The following is a 21576-nucleotide window of genomic DNA, read 5'->3' on the forward strand; positions in this document are numbered from 1 at the left end:
TGGTGATCCTTAATGGAACATTCACACTGACTATTGAGTTTTTAGATTGCCTAATATGAGAGAATACTGAGCCCAGGAACATTTAATATGAGTTTCATGTGAATATTGATCTAAAAGCTACTGCGCAGGAGATACTAATATTGGGACACTGAAGAAACTGTCACATTTACTCATACATTACATGTAATATTTGCTGTTTGTTTGTTTCCATCCAAGCCTCTCCATACTCATCACATGAAACAGTAACAGTTTATTTTTTTTTTTAGTTGCATATTATTCTCCAGGGTAAGACAGTTCAAATAATAGCTTTCTATTTGTCTTTATATTCTGCCTATTTTATTTTTATAAATCTATAATTTTATTAAGACAAAACTGACAGTGTGGTATGAAGTTCATACTTAGATAAAAGTCTTCAAATACATCTTAACACATGCTGAAAAATATTTTACCATGTAATTCTAGATGCATATCTAAATACTAAAAATTGATGGATCTCATGATTCAAGACAGTATTTTGGACATAGGTTAATCGGGTAACTCAGAACTTGTTTTGTCCTTTGTGACCCACTTAAAGCTCAGGTTAGGAGCACCTTGGCTGTAGATTTCAGTATTCACAGATTTTTAAAAAAAAAAAAAACAGTATCTCACAGTCCTCATTTATGGTGCAAATGACATTTTTTTTTGAAAAGGCAAAATATTCTAGACATGGAACCAATTTATTAGTTAGCTGTTCTTTCTATTGTGTGACCATTTTTGCAATCAGGCCCTAAATTTTAACCAAAATGAGTCTACTTATCTCCTTTCCTCCCTGCCCCAACCCTTCCATCCAATTACTATACCAGTAGTAAGCAAAAACTTCACATACACTACGCTGTAAAAATGCAGTTAACACTCTTGGAAAGAAGTCTGTGGGTTGTCAAGATGCTCTTTGGAGATCGAGAATATCTTTTTTTTTCCCCGAAGCTTTTGCTTTCTGCAACTTTTGCTTCCTTAGTAAAGCATAGAAGGGGTTGCCTTGAAATACTTACCCTTTGCCCTCCACTGCAATGGGTGTGCAAAGTATACAGTTGAGACAATTTAAAGCACTTGGGCTGCTGCAGGACACACAAACTATGCTGGCTCTTTGAAGGACATCTCTTTTTTTTCTTTTTTCTTTTTTTGTATTGGATATTTTCTTTATTTACATTTCAGACTAAAAATCCCCTATCTCATTCCCCCTCCTTTTTGCTTTCATACCATTTTAATTACATGCAAGTATTAAAGTCAGTCCTAGGTTGAAGAACTAGCAATACAATAGATGCAAATAGTCGAGGAACAAGCAAGACAATAAACACAAATAGTCAAAGAACAAGCAAGACAATAAACAAAATTCTGTGAACACTCCCTTGATCACTGTTTCTAAGGGATTATTAGGATTACCAAAATATCTGGGCCAATTTCCTTGTTCTAGCCCAAAGTCATTTTCATGTCTGAAGCCTACTTCCTTGTTCTAGCCTAAAATTTAGTTTTCTGTATGAAATTACTTCTTTGTCCTAGCCTAAGATTTAGATTCCTGCCTGAAATTACTTCTTTGTTCTAGCCAAAGATTTAGATTCCAGGATGAAATTACTTCTTTGTTCTAGCCTAATGTCAGATTCCTGCCTTAAGTCTACTTCCTTGTCTTTGGCCAATGTAGTATTCCTGCCAAGCAGCCCATTTCCATGTCCTTGGCCTATGTCAGATTCCTGCCAGGCAGCCCCACAAGCCCTCCGCCTCTCCCCCTTTTTTATTTCATAAACAAGACTGAGCCTGTCTTATGTCGTTCTGACAAGAATGCCTTTCTTACCCATCATGGAATATGCATTATCCAAAGCAATGCATTTCTGTCTTAGGTTGGTAAGGCTCTGTGCAGAATCTTACCTGTCCTTGGCTTGCCAGCCTTTCAATTTAATAACTCTGTTTGGGGGTCCATTTTCAGGTTCAAGCCAAGTACTTTGGCTGCCAACATGTTGATGTTGTTAAAGACAAGCTTTAACATGATGGACAGGAATAAAAGTATTCCCTGGGCAAAAAGGGCTAGCATGATCAAGCTATATATGCCATTCTTGAAGCTTGACCAAAATAGAAATACTGACCTCAGATCATGGGTAATTTTATCACCAGTGTCTGCCACATCAACACTCAGCAGAGCAGCATTCTTTAAATTCATAAGCTCACTGTGCAAAGTTAAAGCATCCAGAGAGGTGTTAGAATTATGCCAAATATACTATAAGTGCAAAGGACTTCTCAAGCCACCTCTATGGTGCCAAGACAAGTAGAACTTCTCTCCCCACTTGAAACTCACAGTCAGAGGTAATAGGGGCTGGTATTCAAGAAGGCTAATTCTTGTGTTTTTTATCATCATCCTCTGTAGAGTAGGAATACCATGGTAGCCTTTCTTCATAAAAGCATATGACAACCTGTGGGCCCTTGACTTTGGCTTTTATTTCATCAGGAACTTGAGCTCTTCATTGAAGTCAGTAGCTCCAGCAATCCATTCTGTTTCTAAACCCCTAGGCAAAGCCTTGTGGCCTTTCTGATTCTTCTTTCATTTGCTTTGCTTTGCTTTTCTCTCCCTTATTTCAGAATAAGAATCAGTTTTGTGCTTGCTTCCCCTGATTTATCTATCTAATGAGCTCTTTTCTGTAACTGCAAAAACTCAGCAATAAGTTCAGGGCAATCCAGATTCTCTCTGGCTCCCATTTGTTGTCCTCGTCTCAGAAACCCTTCCATTTTAAAACATATTCCACCTTGCCCTTGACAACTCGCCAATTAAGACCTTTTCCATATATTTCTTTTCCTCTTCTTCTAGTACCATCTCCACTTTTTTTGTTTTGTTTCTTCCACCCATAGTACCTGCTAGCTTTCTGGTGTAAAGGATGACAGTGTTCATAGCAGTACCTGAGAGTCCTGGAAGAATCTGTGTGGCACTGCTGGTGTGTCACTTTGGGCAGCCTGAGGGAATAGCAGAGAAGCCATGAGTCCTGTGGCCTCAGTAAAGCACCCAGCTGAAGCAACATTATGCAGGCCCAGCTAATGGCCCTCCTAGTCTTCTTATTTTAAAAAGTGTAATAATTTTATTATAAAGAAAGTTAATTAGAAATAAAATATTACAGTAAAAATGTGGAAGGATCCAAAGGAAATCAGTGTTTAATATCAATCATATAATAAAATGCAAAAATAAAATAAGCAACTTAACAAAATGTGTTCAGTCTTTTCTGGTGACAGTTATTCTGGTCTTGCTCTGCAAAAGTAAAAATTTTGAAAGCCCATGTGATGTGGCCATGCCTACAATACCTGGTACTCAGGAGACCAACAGTGGCAGATCACGGATTTAAACTTAGTGTTGCAGACATATCAAGTTCATGGCCAGCATGAAGCTATGGAAAAGGAAGAATATCGGAGGGAAAATTTTGTTTCTGAACTTTCTAAAAGTGAAGGGGAAAGAAGAGTTAAATGATAAAATACTGACTATCAAAAGAATGAAGTGTGATGACTAATCAATTTTTTGTTTAAAATCTGCTTACTTTTTTTTTTACAATATTCAAAAAATATAAAGAAATGAAACTGGAAAATAATGAAATGGAAATAAATGATATAGTGTACTTCCAATGTATTTAACCTAAAAGCAATCATTATTAACAAATATTTTGAAAATTCCACTTCTTTCTATACTTGTTGTATAGCTAACAGTATGGTGCTCCAATGAATGAAGGACAGTGATACACAAACTTTGAACAGTCCCTTAAAGCTAAATACATAATAGCATTTTGTTTACATCTTAGCTATTTGTGATCTGATACTCAATTGTACAGCCCACTTTTGTTTTTTATAGAATTTTGGGGTGTTTTTGTTTGTTTGTTTTTGTTTGTGGTAGATTTTTGAGACAGGATTTCTCTGGTTATACCTGACTATTTAGGAACTCACATAGTAATCTGTAGACTAAGGTGGGTTTGACCTCAGAGATCTGCCAGCCTCTGCCTCCCAGGTATGATGTGGGATTAAAGACCTGCATAGCCACCTCCCTTTTACTTACCTCTCAACAAGGAAAAGAGAAGCAGTGTATACAATATTTTTTTTAATTGTAAGAGATCATATATAGTAAATAAAGGTCATTCTAAATGAAAAACTGATGAATCATTAATAGATTTCATTAACAGATTTTGACTGATATGGTTTGCCATCGTATATATTATGGCTTACTCTATGTTTATAATTTAAACAAAATGTTAGATTATTTTAATCCATATGTGGACAGTATTATTAGCAGTGTTTCATTTTCCTTTCACCTTCCCTTTTCTTATCTTCACATTTTGGTTCATTCTATGAGCATCAGAAAAAAAAAAAAGATTGAACATCAACCAGGCCTTAATGTAGAGTATAATTTTAAATAATTTCAGGAATAAGAGATTAAAAAGTAGAGACTGGTAAATACTAAGGCCTGTTTCAGCATGAAAGAGACTTTACAGGTGTAGAACCAAATGTAGTAAGATAAATTGCTTTCTAAATAATATATCACAAATAACTAAGTTAAATATGATAAGTTTCAAAGATAAATGACTACCTATGATAAATTATTCATAAAAAGCATGATAGAAAAGTAACTGAAAATTATAGCTATATACACTAAGAAGGCATCCTCATATACTTTAGTAAATATTACCTTGAAGAATCTCTAAAACTAAAGGTTCTAATTCCATAGATCATTTAAAGAAACAGATATTCTTTATTCTCAACAAGCTCCTAGATGACAGCAATGCCAGTATTCGAATGATACTTTCATTAATAAAACAACATACTCAAAGGTGTTCCACTTGAATGAAAATGTGAAAGAAAACAATGTCTTATTTAAGTCTTTATACTCTTGTTATCTAGTGATGGCTTTGAATAAATTTATTCCATGGCCTACGGGATGGTTGCTGTGTAAGATTTTAATCCCAGCACTCAGGAGACAAAGGCAGGCAAATCTCTGAGTTCTGGGTCACCATGATCTACAGAGCAAGTTCTAGGACAATCAAGGCTACACGCATAGAAATCTGCCTCGAAACACCCACCCAAAAAATATATTCTATAAAACTTTCTTTTTAAATAAATGAATTAATGAGTCAAAAATTCCATGGCTTCTTTGTCCCTAGAATTTTCTTTTAAATTTTGTTTCTGTTATTAAAAATAAATTTATTTCCTATATATAGGAATATATATCCTATTAGGTTTTCTCCTCTCTCTACTCCTTTCAGTTCCTCCCCACCTCCCTTCCTATCAGAGGCCATCCTATTTTCTGTCTCTCTTTGAAAACAAACAGGCATTTCAAGGATAATGATAAAATGTAGTAAGATAAAACAAAGACAAATAAATCAGAATATGACAAAACAAACAGAAAGGAAAGAGACCCAAGTAAAGAAACAAAAAACAGATATAGATGCTGAGACCCACTAATTCACACATTCAAGAATTCCATAAAAACAAAACTAGAAGCTATAATCTTTATGCAAAGGACCTTTAGAATTTTTTTTAAAAAGGAATGAAGTCCTGACATGATATTAGGAGACAAGGAACATTCAAAGATACTACTCAATTTCTTTTCTTTCTTTTTAAAATTTAATTAATTATTTTATTAATTTACATTCCATCTATCTTTTGCCCTTTCTCCTTGTCCTCCCTGACAGTTCCTCATCCCATTCTTCTTCTTCCCCTTGCCTTTAAGAGGGTTCTTCACCACCCCCACCCATTATCTCCCTTCAGTGAGGCCTTAAGTCTCTACAGTATTAGGGGCATCTTCTCCCACTGAGGCTAGACCAAGCAGTCTTCTGTTTTATATATATGCCAGGGGGCTCAGAGTAGCCCATGTGTGCTTCCTCGTTGGTGGCTCAGTCTCTGGGATCACCCAGGGGTCCAGGTTAGTTGAGACTGCTGGTCTTCCTATGAGGTGGCCCTCTCCTTCAATTCCTTCAATCCTTCTCCTAATTCAATCCCTGACTTCAGTCCAATAGTTTGGTGTACGTATTTGCATCTGTCTCAGTCAGCTGCTAGGCCTCTCAGAGGACAGCCATGCCAGGTTCCCATCTGTAAGCACATCATAACATCAGTAATAGTGTCAGTCCAAGGTATCTCCCTCCCCCCATGAGATGGATCCCAAATTGGGCCAGTCATTGGACCACCTTTCCTTCAGTCTCTTCTCCATTTTTATCCCTGCAGTTGTTTTAGACAGGAACAATTCTGGATCAGAAATTTTGACTGTGTGTTGTAACCCCATCCCTCTACTTGGGGTCCTATCTATATTCTGGAGGTGGAGTCTTTGAGTTCCCTCTCTCCAGTGTTGGGCAATGTTGGAGGTGGCTAAGGTCACCCCCATTGATAACCTTCTCCAAAATTGACCATATAATCGGACACGAATCAAGCCTCAACAGATACAAAAAGATTGAAATAATCCTATACATTCTCTCAGATCACCACAGACTAAGGCTAGACTTCAATAACAACAAAAACAACAGAAAGCCCATATACTCATGGAAACTGAACAATTGTCTCCTCAATGACAACTTGGTCAGGCGAGAAATAAAAACTAAATTAAAGACTATAGAATTTAATGAAAATGAATACACAGCACACTCAAACTTGTGGGACACAATGAAAGCAGTGCTAAGAGGAAAATTCATAGCACTGAGTGCCTTCATAAAGAAATTGGAGAGATCCCATACTAGCAACTTAACAGCACACCTGAAAGCTCTAGAATAGAAAGAAGCAAACAATCCCAAGTGTTGTTGACCACAGGAAATAGTCAAACTCAAAGCTAAAATCAACTGATTACAAACAAAGAGAACAATACAAAAATATATGAACCCTTAGCCAAACTAACTAAAGAGCATAGAGACAGTATCCAAATTAACAAAATCAGAAATGAAAAGGGAGACATAAGAACAGAAGCTGAGGAAATTTAAAAAAAACAAAACAAAAACAAAAAACCATCAGATCTTACTGCAAAAGCCTATACTCAACAAAACTGGAAAATCTAGATGAAGCAGAAGATTTTTCTAGACAGATATCACGTACAAAAGTTCAGTCAAAATCCAGTAAACTAAACAATCCCATGACACCTAAGAAAATAGAAGTAGTCATTAAAAACCTCCCAACCAAAAAAAGCCTAGAACCAGATTGTTTTAGTGCAGAATTCTACCAGGCCTTCAAAGAAGAGTTTATACCTATACTCCTCAAACTATTCTACAAAATAGAAACAGAGGGAACACTACCTAATTCATTCTATGAGTTTCTTATCTTCTGGCCATCTGCTGCTGAGAAAGTAGATACCTTTTAAAAAGTTTGTTTCTCCAGTGAGACTAGCTTGGGAAAATGAAATTGTCATTTGCAGTATTTATCAAAATGACTAAGCCAGCTCAGTCAGTCAACCGGTTCTCCAGGGAAAGAGTGAGAATTAAAAAGAAAAAGACAATTAGACAACACTGTAGCATGACCCCAACTAGTTCTGAGGCTGAAGTGGATTTATTTTTTTCCAGTCTGATTTTATACCATCTTAATTACATTCAGATAATAAGGTCAGTTCTAGATTCAGGAACAAGCAAGACAATAAATACAAATAGTCATGGAACAAGCAAGGCAATAAACAAAGTCCCATAATATCTGTTTCTAGGGGCGTATCATGATGACCAAGATATCCTAGCCTACTTCTCTATCCTAGCCCAAAGTCAAATTCTTGCCTGAAGCCTACTTCCTTGTCTTGGCCCAATACCAAATACTTGTCAAGTTTCTAGAAGCAGCCTGCAAAGCTCTCCACATCAAAAGTAGATAGCTTTTGTTTTAGGAAGGGGGAGGGTATATGTATCCACTTCTCTGTGATCCTATTTAGTGTAGCTCCCAGGAGGCCCATGTACTTGCTGTTGCAGCCTCTGTTAGTTCCTATGTTCATCTGTTCTGCTGTGTTTAGAAGGTCTTGTTCCATTGGTGTCCTCAGTCCCCTCTGGATCTTAGATTCTTTCTATCTCTTCTTTCACAGGGTTCCCTATGCTCTGAGGAGAGGGATTTGATAGAGACATTTCATTTAGGGCTGAATGTCTGAGGTGTCTCGTTCTCTGCATGTGTTTTGCTTGTGTGGATCTTTTTCTGTATTTGTTCCCATCTACTGCAGGAAGTCTAATTTGTGAATGTAGCAGAATGTCATTTGGAGTCATTTTATTGCTATGTTCTTTAACAGTATATTAGTATTTACTTTTCCTCTTGGTCCCTGGCCTATCTGGTGTCAGGTTCTTGGCCACCTGATTAGCGAAAGGGATGAACTCCACTTCATGGATTGGGTCTTAAATACAATCATTACTCCCATGACTTTTGTGACACTACTGCACTAGCACATATTGCATGCAGGCTGGTTTGGTACTTAAGTTTTTCTTTCCGTGGCATGCAGAGTTACCTTCAAGCATCATGATCACTAGTCAGGAGGAGTGAAGGCTCTAGGAAAGGCACAAACTTGACTTTTCCGTGATCAATGAGTTGTGTAGCTATTGTCTTCAACAATGGGGCCTTACTGCCAGTTTGTGGAGAGCAACTTACAGCCTTGAAAACAGCCTAGGTTGTTTGGGGGTTCCCAGTGGGATGCCTTTGGCTGACAATTTAGATGTAGGCCATTTCCAATACTGAACATTTCATTTGATGACAAGATGTCCATGCAGGACTCTATCTCCATCATTTTGTCATTTCACGTAAATTGTCTTCATGTATGTATATATTTTAGGAAGCTTTTACTACTTTTGGTTTCCGTACTTCCACTCAAATGCCTTTAACTTTAGCTGTCTCTCCCTGTGTTGTTTTTGTTTTTTAATTTCAAACATTTGATTTACCAAATGAAGACTCAGAAGCCAGACACTGTGGTGAAACCTATTAGCTCAGAGAGGCAGAGAAAGCACCCAGCTGACTTTCTACTTCACCAACATACCAGAGAGAAAAAGTTAAATACCCTTCAACTCAGAGGATGACCTTGTTGGGCTTCAATGGGAGGAGAAGCCCTTGGTCTTGTGAAGCCTTGATGCCCCAGTGTAGGGGAATTCAAGGGTAGGAAGACGGGAGTGGGTAGGTAGGTGGGAGAATACCCTCATAGAAGCAGGGGAGGGGAGATGAGATAGGGAGTTCCAGGGGTGGGGGGTCGGGAAAGGGGATAGCATTTGAAATTTAAATAAAGAAAATATCTCCAGGTTCACAATGTGATCAGATATTCTGCAACATCCCTGTATTTCCTTCCTCATCCTCTTCTTCCCTTCCCCTCACTGCTTGATCCTCTCATTCCAGACCTACACACACACACACACACACACACAGTCTATCCATAGTTTATTTGTTTTCCCTTCCTATGGAGAGCTAATCATTCTCTGCAGCCCCTTGCCCCCCATTTCCTTAGTCAATATCTAACCTCTGGTTCTACTGTTAATGTACTGTCAATGACTTCACATCTGATTCTCACCTATAAGTGATACATACCATATTTCTATCTGGGTCTGGGTTATCTCACTTTGGATGATTTTTCTTCTAGTTTCATCCCTTTACCTCTGAGCTTCGTGATTTCATTTCTTTTAATTGCCTGCATAATATTTCATTATATAAATGTACCACATTTCTTTATTCATCTGTAGAGTATTGAAGGTTTTTCACAGAAGCACTTGTGTTTTAAATAAGAAACAGAGACTTCTGTATAGTTTAAAGTTGTTGGCCTTTTGCTGGAGCAGTCTCCCATCAAGCTAGTAACTTAACTTTGGGTTCTCTGCCATTCTCTTTCTACATATTGTTCTCAATATGCTTCCGGCTCCATCTTCTCATTCCTGCCTGCCTTCCACTTCACCCACTGTCTCTCCTGCCTGCTCCCATACTTCTTCCCCATGTTCCAGTGTCAGCTCTTTATTAAACAAAAGCCACATGTCAATTTGAATTAATCAACAGCAAGAAGATGATGATTCCATCTCTTAGGGTTGCCTTTAGGTATTGAGGGGCTGTCTGACCTTCACCATGGCAGCTTGCTTTTTAATATGATAATCTCAGAGAATCATCTTTGGGGCAGGTGAGGAATGACAAGCATTTATGAATATAAATCTAGTGTTGGCCATAGAGATGACAGTACCAAAATCCTGCCAGGATTTACCTCTCTGCTGGTATAGCTATCATTGTATTGAAAATACAGGGACACACCATCATACTGTGTAAAGGAAGCTCACCCCAACAGTTGAGGTTGACTAGGAATGCCTAGGAATGATTAGGTTGTTTCCAGTTTCTGGCTGTTAGGAATAGACCAGCAGTGAACATGGTCAGTTTAGTGTCTCTGTGGTAGTATGAAGCATCCTTTGGGTATATGCCTAAGAGTGGTATGGTATATTTGGATGTTTAGGCAGATCAATTCTGATATTCCTTAGAAACTACTACAATGATTTTCACAGTGGGTATACAACTTTGTACTCCCACCAGCAGTGAATGAGTGTTTCCTCTATTCCACCATGACAGCATGAGCTGTCATTCATTTTATTGATCTTAGTCCTGTATTAGATGTTTAGTTGGTAAAACTCTTTTTTTTTTCCTTTCTGTAAGATGTTGCTTTGTTTGAATGATGCTGTGTTTTAACATGCAGAAGCTTTTCAGTTTCACGAAGTCCCATTTATTAATTGCTTACTTTAGTGAATGCTCTATGTTCTGTTCAGAAAGGCTTTTCATATGCAAATAAATTCAAGGTTGTTTCCCAGTTTCTCTTCTATCATGTTCAGTATATCTGGTTTTATGTTGAGGTCTTTGATCCATTTGGATTTGAATTTTGTACAGCATGAAGAATATGGATTTATTTGCATTCTTCTACAGGCAGCAATCCAGTTTGACCAGGAGTATTTGTTGAAAATACTGTCTTTTTTCCCGTGTGCATTTCTGGCTTTTTTATCTAAAATAAGTTGTCCATAGGCTTATGGGTTTGTGTCTGGGTCTATAACTGAATTCTATTGCTCAATATGTCTGTTTTTGTGCCAGTACCATGCTGTTTTCTTTATTATAGCTCTGTAGAACAATTCAAGGGCAGGAATGGTGATAATTCAGCAATTCTTTTATTATTTAGCATTGTTTTTACCAATGCAATGTTTATTTTAACAAAGACTATAGACTAGAAGTGATACCAAAGTATTATTTAAACTCTATTTTCGTTTAAGAAATTCTTGTAAAATCAGTATTGAAAGGCATAAAACTTTTAATAATTAATATTGGACATAAAATATTTATTCATTAATGGGAAGGTTATAGAGGAACATAATTGTCATTCCAGAAGGCGTAGTTTGTAATCTTTTTTTCCTTCTAGTTTATGAGCCTGTGACTATTTTTCCCCTTTTTAAATCCATAATAGAAAAATGTTTTAGATTTTTTGCATGTATAATTAAAGCATGACTGTTTAGGTGCTAGGATTAATTTTGTTATTAAATAATAAGATTTTCTAATCAGCATATAGCAGTTAGCTTTTTTAAACTTGAAAATGTTTTATAATGTTGAAATGAGCTTTAGATATGCCATATAAGCACATAACATAGAAACAGTAAACTGCAGTATTTCTTGTTTAAGATACTCTCATCAATTTGCAATTTTTATGTTTTCTTTGACCAACAAGATAAATATCACAAATTGCATAGCATTTCGATTAAGTGTGAAAAAATATTGACAGGATCCTGTTTCTATGCTATGAAATTATTACTTACTTTTTTAGCAAATAAGTAAGTTCTTCTGCACATTTGTTTTCTTTTAGGAAACACTCATAGACTGGTGTGATGAAAAGGAACTTAATTTGATATTAACAACTGGAGGAACAGGGTTTGCACCACGGGATGTCACTCCAGAGGTGAGATGGAATGCTCTTCTCATATTGAAGGAATATTCTAGTTATGTTATTTTCAATTCTTTTTAGTACCATTACATCATTTTTTAGTTTTACTTATGGCTATGACAATACAAATATTTGCCTATAGAAGATTTTTTGAAAAATATTTATTTGAATTTACATTTAAAATTACTGAATATGAAGGAATTTGAACTGTTCTAGAAATTAATTCATTTGTTTGATGACAACTAAACTTCAGGAGGTTATTGCAAATTTTGGCAGTTAGAATGGCACAGATGTGATGTGCTTTTCTACTGTAGTTCAAATTTGGGTCTTATTTCCTTCTTCAGATTCTTTTGTAATTTGTCTCAAAAGTACGGTAAATAACTACTATGTATTTATACTAAATTTACACTAAATTGATGAAAATGCACTATATTTTCCATATTTTAAATGTGAACAATGTCTAAATTCAGAATTTAATAATCTAAACAACATAAATAATTCCTGAGCTTTATAGCACAGGAATATCATCAACACAGGCAGAAAAATTAGGCAAAAAACAAAATGTGAATATAGGGAAAGGATCTTTAATTTGTGTTTTTAAAATCCATACATGTCAGGTATTACTGCAGAGTAATACAAACTTATTTTATCATCATGACATAGCTTCCTTAACCCCTCAAATGAATGTTATGTTTCTGGTTCAATTTCATCATGGTATTAACTATGTACTTCTATATCCAAACCAGTACACTATTCTATCTAGTATCTTCTTATTACTAAGGTTCTTTTTCTCTTCATTTATTAAATGATTGCTGTCTTTGTATGTTTTTAAATTTTGGCATTAGAGACCACAAGAATGCCTGCAAAAGTACTGATTGATTCTCCCCTTCCCTGTAGTTCCTAATACTGTGGTAGATGCACACAGGCAAAAATCAATAACTGATTTTCAGGCAAATCTTTATATGGCATAAATGTTTCTGACCAATAAACTATGCTCCTAAATTATGAGAAGTACTTTCTACATTTTAAAAATATACATTTCTAAAACAAATCCTAAAATGTTTATTAACTGTACTATTTTAGTATTATTCTTTTTATATTATCATTATAATTGGAATTATAAATAAAATATGCTTTCTTCAAAAGCATTCAGAAGATTTTTTTGAGATAGTGTCAACTTCAACTGTATAAGTCAAAAAATCATCTGTATGCAATTTATTTACTTTCTGTCGCCTAACTTGAGGTTGCCCTCTGACAATTTTTATATGAGACTCACTGAAAAGTGTACAACTGACAGGAAAACTGTCTTTGCAGAGGTGTGGTTATATTTTATGTTTGTTGTTATTGTTTGTTTGTTTGTAAGGAAGCTGCCTATATGAAAGTTTTGATTTTTAGAGTATGGATATTTTAAATGATTCATATAATGAATCCATTGTTTTTGTATGATGGCTTGATATGTTTACATTAGTATTTATTTTTATATCACAAAATAGAAAACGTTACCATAGAATTCATCCATAACCAAATAATATTATTTTTATTTGTAATAAAATAGTTTATATCACCAAGTATCTTGTTTACTGTAATTTCAAGTTATTCTTCAATTCTTTCTCTTCTATTGATCAACAAGGTATAGGTGGGCTGCATTCATTTATATTAAAGACATATGTGTGGAATTTTTTTCTCACAGTAATCAGTTCTCCAATTCTTTATCAGTTGCCTTTCATCTCATTGAAATTAGATTCTGACCTGGAATTTGTTCAGATTGTCCAAGTTTAAGGCTCAGTACCACAAGACTGTCCCCACCTCTGACACCATCAATAAATCTTGGATTCCCCAGATTATGTACACTTTGCCCTGCTTTTGTACAAAGTCTGTGGATTCTCATACTCTCTCCCTTCCAAAATACCATTAGCTAGGATAGCATACAAAACTTTTATTATATGTTATTATACAACTCAAAAGTAGCTCTATGGAAAAGAGGAATTATTCAGGATATAGGAGGGACTACTAATAGAAAGCCCATGCTTTGCTCAGATGCAGTACAATTATAACACCCAAATGCATTTACCAATCCCTGAGCAGTGGGAATCTTAATGCTCAGTGATCTTTATAGAACTCCACCCTATCTGTGAGTGAGATTGAAAGTTTCAACACTCTAAGAACTTGGTGTTTCTGATGACCAGCACTATCCTGAGGTTATGTAGATCTTCTTGTGAGTTTGAGACTTGTAATGGATTGCAAAATGTACTGCTGTTATTAAGGGCCGTTGGGGAGAAAGGTACTACTATTATTCAGGGGGGGTTGGGAGTTTGGGGAATTCTACTTAGAGAATCAGGGACTATATTTGTGTTATACAGTGCTCTAGTCATTTAAGCACTCTGTTTATTTTCCTTACAGTGAGGGAAATGGAATTACCTATTTCCCAATGTTCTGTGTACATTTATTTTTAAAGGTTTATTTTCATTACTCATGTGTACAGATATGTTGGTGTATCTAGGAATATAATTAATGAAAATGCTCACAGAATTTAGAAGAGGGTGTCAGATATCCTGCATCTGGAATAACAGGCAGTTGTGAGATACTTGATATGGGTGCTAGAACTGACCACTAAACCATCTCTTCACCCCAGCTTTCATTCAATTGTTTTAAAAATTAATATACAAACTAAGAGGTTTTATTATGGCATTTTCATAATACATTAATTGGTTAATTCTCTTCTATTTCACTCTCTGGTCTTTGTCTGCCCCCAACCCTTCTGCCTCAGGTAATCTTGCAGTTCACATCACATGCAGTCTATTGTTTTCTGTTACCCTGTTCATCCCCTTTGCTTGAAATCTCTTCCTCTTTGAAACTCTTTCTCTTTCAATGACCTGTACTCATACTTACTTTCATATAATTATGCATACTTAAAATGGAAAAAGCTGTGAACCTTTGGAGAAAACCACTGCTAACATTTCATATGAGTGACTTTAAATGACTAAAATTTTTCTTTTATGTGCTCCCAAGTTGTTGGGGAGGTTCTTTTTAATGTAACTACCAAACAAACAAATTTAGTCTTCTAAGTAGTTCAGGATTTATACATGAAACCTTCAAAATCCTGTCAAATTGATTTTATCTCTCAAGCATTATATTTGATCCTTTTCATCTTCATATAAATATAATTCTGAAATTCGTGCTATCCTAATATTTTCATTTCCTCCTTTTGGTACTATTTATTGATAAGATTCTCACTATGACTTTATGTTTCATATGTCAGAAATTGAGAAGCATTTTATTCTTAAGTGGTATCCAACTACTTAAAAACCATGGAGGTGTGTTTTTAATTTACTATGTATATAGCAAGTACCTGGATAAAGCATTAAGCTTACAGTCTATGTATATATGTGTTCAGTATCTTTTTAAAGCATTGATTTATCTGATTATTTATGACTCGCTATTTAATGTTTATATCAGTTTATATTTTGCACATAAGAGCAGATAGGATATGAATATTTATGACAAAAGCTGTTTAACTGTAAAGGTTTTCACTTAAAAAAACTTTAGAAGAAGATGGGGGCCTACAAAACAATTATAATTTTCTTTATACCCTTTAGTAGATACAATTCCTATAGTACCTAAAATATATCTGCTAAAAATATATTTTTATTATAATAAAAATTAAAAATTTAATTCTAGCTTTAAACTAAATAATTATAGTTTTTTGTAAATTATCTTGTATATTTACCCAGTAGAGTTTTGCTAGACACATTTAAATAAGTATACAACCATTACTGACAAAATGTTTAAAATAGTGTTAGAACTTAACTCAATTAACAATTTGACAACTGCAAAATAATGCACAGCCCCTTTCTCATAGGACTACTATTTTACAGTCACTAATTGTGAATTAGTTTGATCTACAAACACAGGGACAAATATTGGTCAGTTGTTTGTACTATCAGGGAAAATACTTTAAGAATGAAAATGATAAAATAAAGCAAACCAAGCTTATTGCCACTTAGTGTGAATTGTAAGTGAAATGAATTTTAATCAGCTTAGATTTCTTTGTAATTCTGTTTTTAAAAGGAAAATGAAATGGCAAATTCCGTAAAGTTGTTTTGTTTTACAGCCTTAAGGGTTTCAGCATTGATTTTCCCTAAACTGTAGATTTGTTTCTACTTTGCATTTCTATATCATAGACTATGGTTCATGTAATAGTTACATCCTTCCTGCTTTTATCTTTAAGTGTAGGATGCTACCAAAGCTTACATATGATTGCATAATCATAATCTTTAACATTTTAGCATAATTTTAACATGAAATTTTTATATTTTCAGATGTATTGCATTTCTTTGTTCTGCTGGTTGGATAATTTGCACTATGAAAGCCTAAGAATTATCAAATTTTATGAACATAAGAAATCATTGCTATGTGTTAGCTCTTCATGTTCACTTATTACTTAATCGTGTGTCCAAAAAGAATCTTGTCATTCTTAAAAACAAAAAGCTTAAATATAGATGTTTAGTTCTAGGCCAGACTGAAAGCAAACAAAGAGTACATAATTATTAAAGTATTTGATAATATTTTTAGTATGTTAGAAAATATTAAGTTGCTTAAATTCACAAGGTAAACATCAAACTTCAGAACTTTTAGTACTTTTAGAAGGCTCACCTAAAATAGAATTAAGAATTCCACACTGATCTATTTCTTTGATCATAATGAAATATAATTATAAATTACACCTAGTTTTATCTAATTTTTAAAGCTATATGTTTTTAATATTCTTTATGTATACAATTTCATGCTATGTTCCGGAGTTAAAATATGAGTAAGGGATGGTCAGTATATTCAAAAAAGCTGATGCTTTGTCACAGGAACCAAGAATCTGACATGGGCCAAATTTACCCGACATGTCTTTGCATATTCTGTTAAATGTGGAAGGCTTTACACTTCACGTGATTGGAAAAAAATTAAACATGTCTTTTGAAATTTAAGTTTTATTATCTACAATGTATCTAAAATATATTTGGAACATAATACCTCACTTATATACCACCTGTGATTACAATAAATGAATTGAGTAGTTCGTAGTTCATATAGCTGAACTGTAGAATCTATAAAACCTGAGTGAAATTTTGCTATTATATCTCTTACATAAACCTGCCAGCCATTTGCCTGCTAGATGATGTAAGTAATAGTACTCAGTTTTAAATTTTTTTCTGACTTTATTCAAACTATTTAGTAACCTGAATCTTTTATATTTCCTTTCTATATCATTTAATTTTAGGAGTTACAAAGCAAGACGTTATTCTGCCTTCTTGAAGTGTGTGTTTTATCCTGTTGTTCTGATAGATCATCTATAAATAAAAACATGTCTGTCATTCTTAGTAATAAGATTTTGAAAATTTAAACTTGATGAAACAGATTTTTTTATTCATTATATAAAAACTCTTAAAAATTTTAGTACTTTTAACAAAACCTCTTGCTAACAGTGTTCATTATGAAGTAATCATAAGAAAGAACAAGTAGCTAAACATTCAGGAAAGTTTAATTTTGAGTAGTTGTAGGCTAAATCCAGCCTGCACCTTTAAAAAAAAAAAAACATAGTATTTGAGCCAAGAATATACGTTACATTTGTACATGGCCGAATGTATTCTTTTGACTAACAGATTTATTAAGACACTTTTGAATTACTTGAGACAGATTATTATGTTAGCTTTTCTACGAATAGTTCAACTTGGGTAGTTAGGAATCTTTTTCATAAAATAATCCATTTTGAAAATTAAAAAAATTAATCCCTTTATTATATAAGATTTTGTTTTATCTCAACTTACTGAAATTCATGTTTATCAGAATTTTAATAGTGGATATTATAAGTCAGGTATTATTTTACCCAAACATTAACCTTTTTTTCTCATAATTCTTGGAAAACGAGAATACTACAAGTTATTGTAAAGAAGACAAAATGGATTTCAGTTACTAATTACCCTTTAATGATTCTCAGTTTTATATTCTAGTGAAAGTAAGAATTTCCATTTAACAAATTCAACTATAAAACACCCATCATTTTAAATACAGAAATACTCTCTTTATTACACAGGCATATAAAATGTTACTTCTAACATAAATTATTTGAGTTATTCATTTATTTTTAACTGAATATCAGTTTTCTATAGAACACATTGATTATTTCACCACATGTATCAAGTAGTGGTACATTCCATATTTAACTGGAAAATATGTTATGACCCATGAGCCACCTCGTACATGTACACACAGTCACAAATAAAAAAATATACAAGCTATAAATATTCTTTTATAGTTTTCTTATTGCTGTTAATGGAAATAGCTGTCACACATAGTTTTTTTAAAAGTCTCAAATCTCTTCTTTGTAACTAGTATCATGTGACACTGTGAAATCACCTATGAAGTAAAATACTCAAAATCTTTATATTTGAAATATTTTAAACTGGCCTGAACATCTCTGTGTTCAGACTTGGTAGCTGCATTTGAGGTCATATATAGGAGCCATCCTATAATCCTCATGCTGGATGGGAACTGTATTTCAATGCAGTACTATTGACTCAATATTGTGAAGAAGCAATATGATATAGGGAAAAGCTTTGATATTGTTGTCAGAGGTATCCGCATGCTCAAACACTGCCATGTAAAATTGAAGGTAAGTTAGGTGTTTAAACCTAAATTTCCCTGTGTAGTGACTTCATTACTGCATCTCGCTCAGAGTTGTTTATAGCAATTCAAATAATGAAAATGGTCAATAATTTCCTGAGTATGTCTACAAAATAAGGATATCAGTTGATATAGTGCCATAATTGTTTTAGGACATGGGACAGAAAAACAAGAGTAATCTGTGTGATGTGACAGTTACTTGTGTACCTGGTTTAACTAGCTTCTGATAACCTGTCTCTTAAAGTTTACAGAACAATTTATTGTAGCTTCATGTAATTTGTCTTAGGCCTTAATTATCTCCACTATTAATTTAAGTTTCTCAGTCTTGGTTTGAAATGGCTCAGGTGTACAAAAAGATAGCATTTTAGCAATAGCTAGCATCTAAATTAAATTTATCTTTGAGGGTTACATAAAAACAGAAGCACTGGGCTAGGGAAATGGCTCAGTGAGTGATTAGCTTGCTGCATGAGCATGAGGACCTGAGTTCAGAACCCTAGTGCTCATGCAAAAGATGGAACAGCATGTGCCTATAACCCAGCATAGGCATGGGCAGTGGTCTAGACGGGTAGAGTCTACCAAAAACGATTAGTTCAGTTCCATGAGAGTTATCTCAAAGAGTAAGGTGGAGAATAATAGAGGAAGATACCTAATGTCAACCTATGGCTCTGCATGTGGCTTCATGGGCTAGTGTTTCCACATACATGTACATATGTGATGCATATACAAATACAAACAAATACAAAATTATACATGAGTATTACATACCAAAATGTTTTGATGTCATCAACATAAAGAGTAATACCACTCTTTATTGGTAGAGTTTCTAATTAATTTTTTATTGCCCATTGAAAAAAGTATCTGTTTCAGAACACAAACATATATACAGGCTTCCACACTGCTAATAACCTCAGTCCTTGACTTTATTAAATTTAACACTTGGTTATGAAGCATCTTGAGTATTGCTGGGCTTAGTACTTAACTGTTTGCACTGATAGCATATGTGGCTACATGATAAGTCATAACAATATAAACCAAGTACCAGAAATGTGCTGCCAGTCAAGCCAAAAGTTTTAATTACAAGGCAGTTGAATAGTTTATAATTTAAAGTGGCAGAGGAGGAATCAGTTTCAAATGTGGAGAGAGGAAAGTACTAGTGATGGGAGTAAGGAAGAAGTTAAATTTAGGAGGAATGTTCACATGAATATAAATTTAAATCTTCCTGCATAGAGCAGTGGACATACCATGTTGGACAAGGACAGATAAACTGGGTCTATATTGTTTGTGTTTTAGAATCCTTACAATAGCACAATGTAGAAAGAAGAAAAAGTAGTTGTCATAATTGAGAGATTCCTTAGAAATGGCAACTCATAAATGCACTGTCACCAAAGAAGACATTCACATTACACTATCAAAACTTAAGATGTACCCTTAGAGATGAAGAGATGGCTTGGCTGGTAAAGTACTTTTTTCATAAAGCATGACAACCTGAGTTAAGATCCCTAGCACCCTATAAAGAGATGTGCATACACTTGTAATATTAGTGCTGGGCATGCGCTCCAGGAGACTCTAGAGCATGCTGGCCAGCTACATAGTCTACCTGAATCAACAAAGTCAAGATGCAGTGGGAGGCCCTGTCTTGTAAAGTAGAGAGCCCTAGGAATGGACACCAGACAATGCACTCCGCGCACACATGTGTGCTCAAAGAGCTCACATCCACACACACAAAATGATCCTTTTTTTAAATTTGCAATTTTCAAGTATGTATCACCAAACAAGACTAAATTTTCATTTTGGAGATAAACTTAATATCTTTAGTTTTAAAAGAGAAGAACACACATGTATGATCATAGCTCTGAAGTAAAGTTCTTGCCCAGCGTGAATGAAGACCTGAGAAGGAGTGCTAAAACATAGAAATGGGGCAGGAGGGAGGGACAGAGGGACAGAAAGAGGCAAAGAAAGAGTCCTGATTTAATCTCAGCCTAGTAACTATCCTTTCAATTATTTGTGTACAAAATTTAACTGCTTAGAAGTACCACAGTTCAACTTTGTTGATTTGTTTGTGAACTTCAGTTAGTGCTTCTCAGAATCAAGACAATCAATAAATATTGATTTTTCTCTGCCTTGTATATCTGTCATTTTATATAAAATTACTGTTTGTAACTCTGAGGAAATCACAGTATGAGAGTTTGAGGAAACTAAGGGCCTTCAATTTCTGAATGTGTTGGCTGAATGTGTTCATTTTATCATTCCCTACTTTTTGCCTAAACATCTCAATCAGTATTTCTTCCTCCTCCGACTTCATTGCTAGAAAATTCTAGTTAAAGTCCAAGCATTTTAAAATAAATTGGCCACTGGCCCTTGTTCTACTCTTGGCTGTGCATAAGAGAAAATTAATTTTTATATTACCTTTTTCTAATCTTTCCCACCAGCCAAAAACTTTCTCAGAATTTATCATTTTCTTCATCAAAAAGTAGGGCCAATTGTAAGATAAGACCAGTAGAAAAAAATAAAGGTATAAAACTTATCTTTAATTCTGTACTTTCAAAGGCATACAATCACTTAGTTGCATGAATCAGTAGTAGAGCCTGATATAGCTGTCTCCTTAGAGGTCTGCTAGAGCCTGACATATTCAGATGCAGATGCTTACAGCTAACCATTGAACTGATCAAGGGATTCCCAATGGAGGAGTTAGAGTGAAGACTGAAGGAACTGAAAGGGTTTGTGGCCCCATGAGGAGAGCAACAATACCAACCAAACAGAGCCCCCAGGGTCTCAATCACCAGCCTGGGAGCACTTAGGGAGGGACCCATGGCTCCAGCTATATATGTAAGGGAGGATGGCCCTGTGGAGCATAGGTGGGAGAGGAGATCCTTGGTCCCATGAAGACTGGACACTGGGTGTGGGGGAATTCGAGGGTGGGGAGGTAGGAGTGTGGGGTAGGTGGGGGCACATCCTCATAGAAGCAGGAGGAGGAGGGATGGGAAAGGAGGTTCCTGGGGGGGGAAGAAATAGGGTAACATCTGAAATGTAAATAAAATATCCAATAA

At 34.9% G+C, this 21576-nt stretch overlaps 1 protein-coding gene and 1 pseudogene across 1 annotated transcript in view; one reads left to right on the top strand and one right to left on the bottom strand.

Moving 5' to 3' along the window:
* The window catches only part of Gphn (gephyrin), a 442000-nt gene that overhangs the window by 148630 nt on the left and 271794 nt on the right, over window positions 1–21576 (top strand). The window contains exon 4 of the mRNA XM_028788870.1: window positions 11780–11872. Within this exon, the coding sequence (XP_028644703.1) occupies window positions 11780–11872 (93 nt within the window). The remainder of the gene's footprint in view (window positions 1–11779; window positions 11873–21576) is intronic.
* Window positions 2358–2869, bottom strand: LOC114640056 (annotated as a pseudogene).

Source organism: Grammomys surdaster, unplaced genomic scaffold, assembly GCF_004785775.1.
Source record: "Grammomys surdaster isolate TR1022 unplaced genomic scaffold, NIH_TR_1.0 127, whole genome shotgun sequence".
NCBI lineage: Eukaryota > Metazoa > Chordata > Mammalia > Rodentia > Muridae > Grammomys > Grammomys surdaster.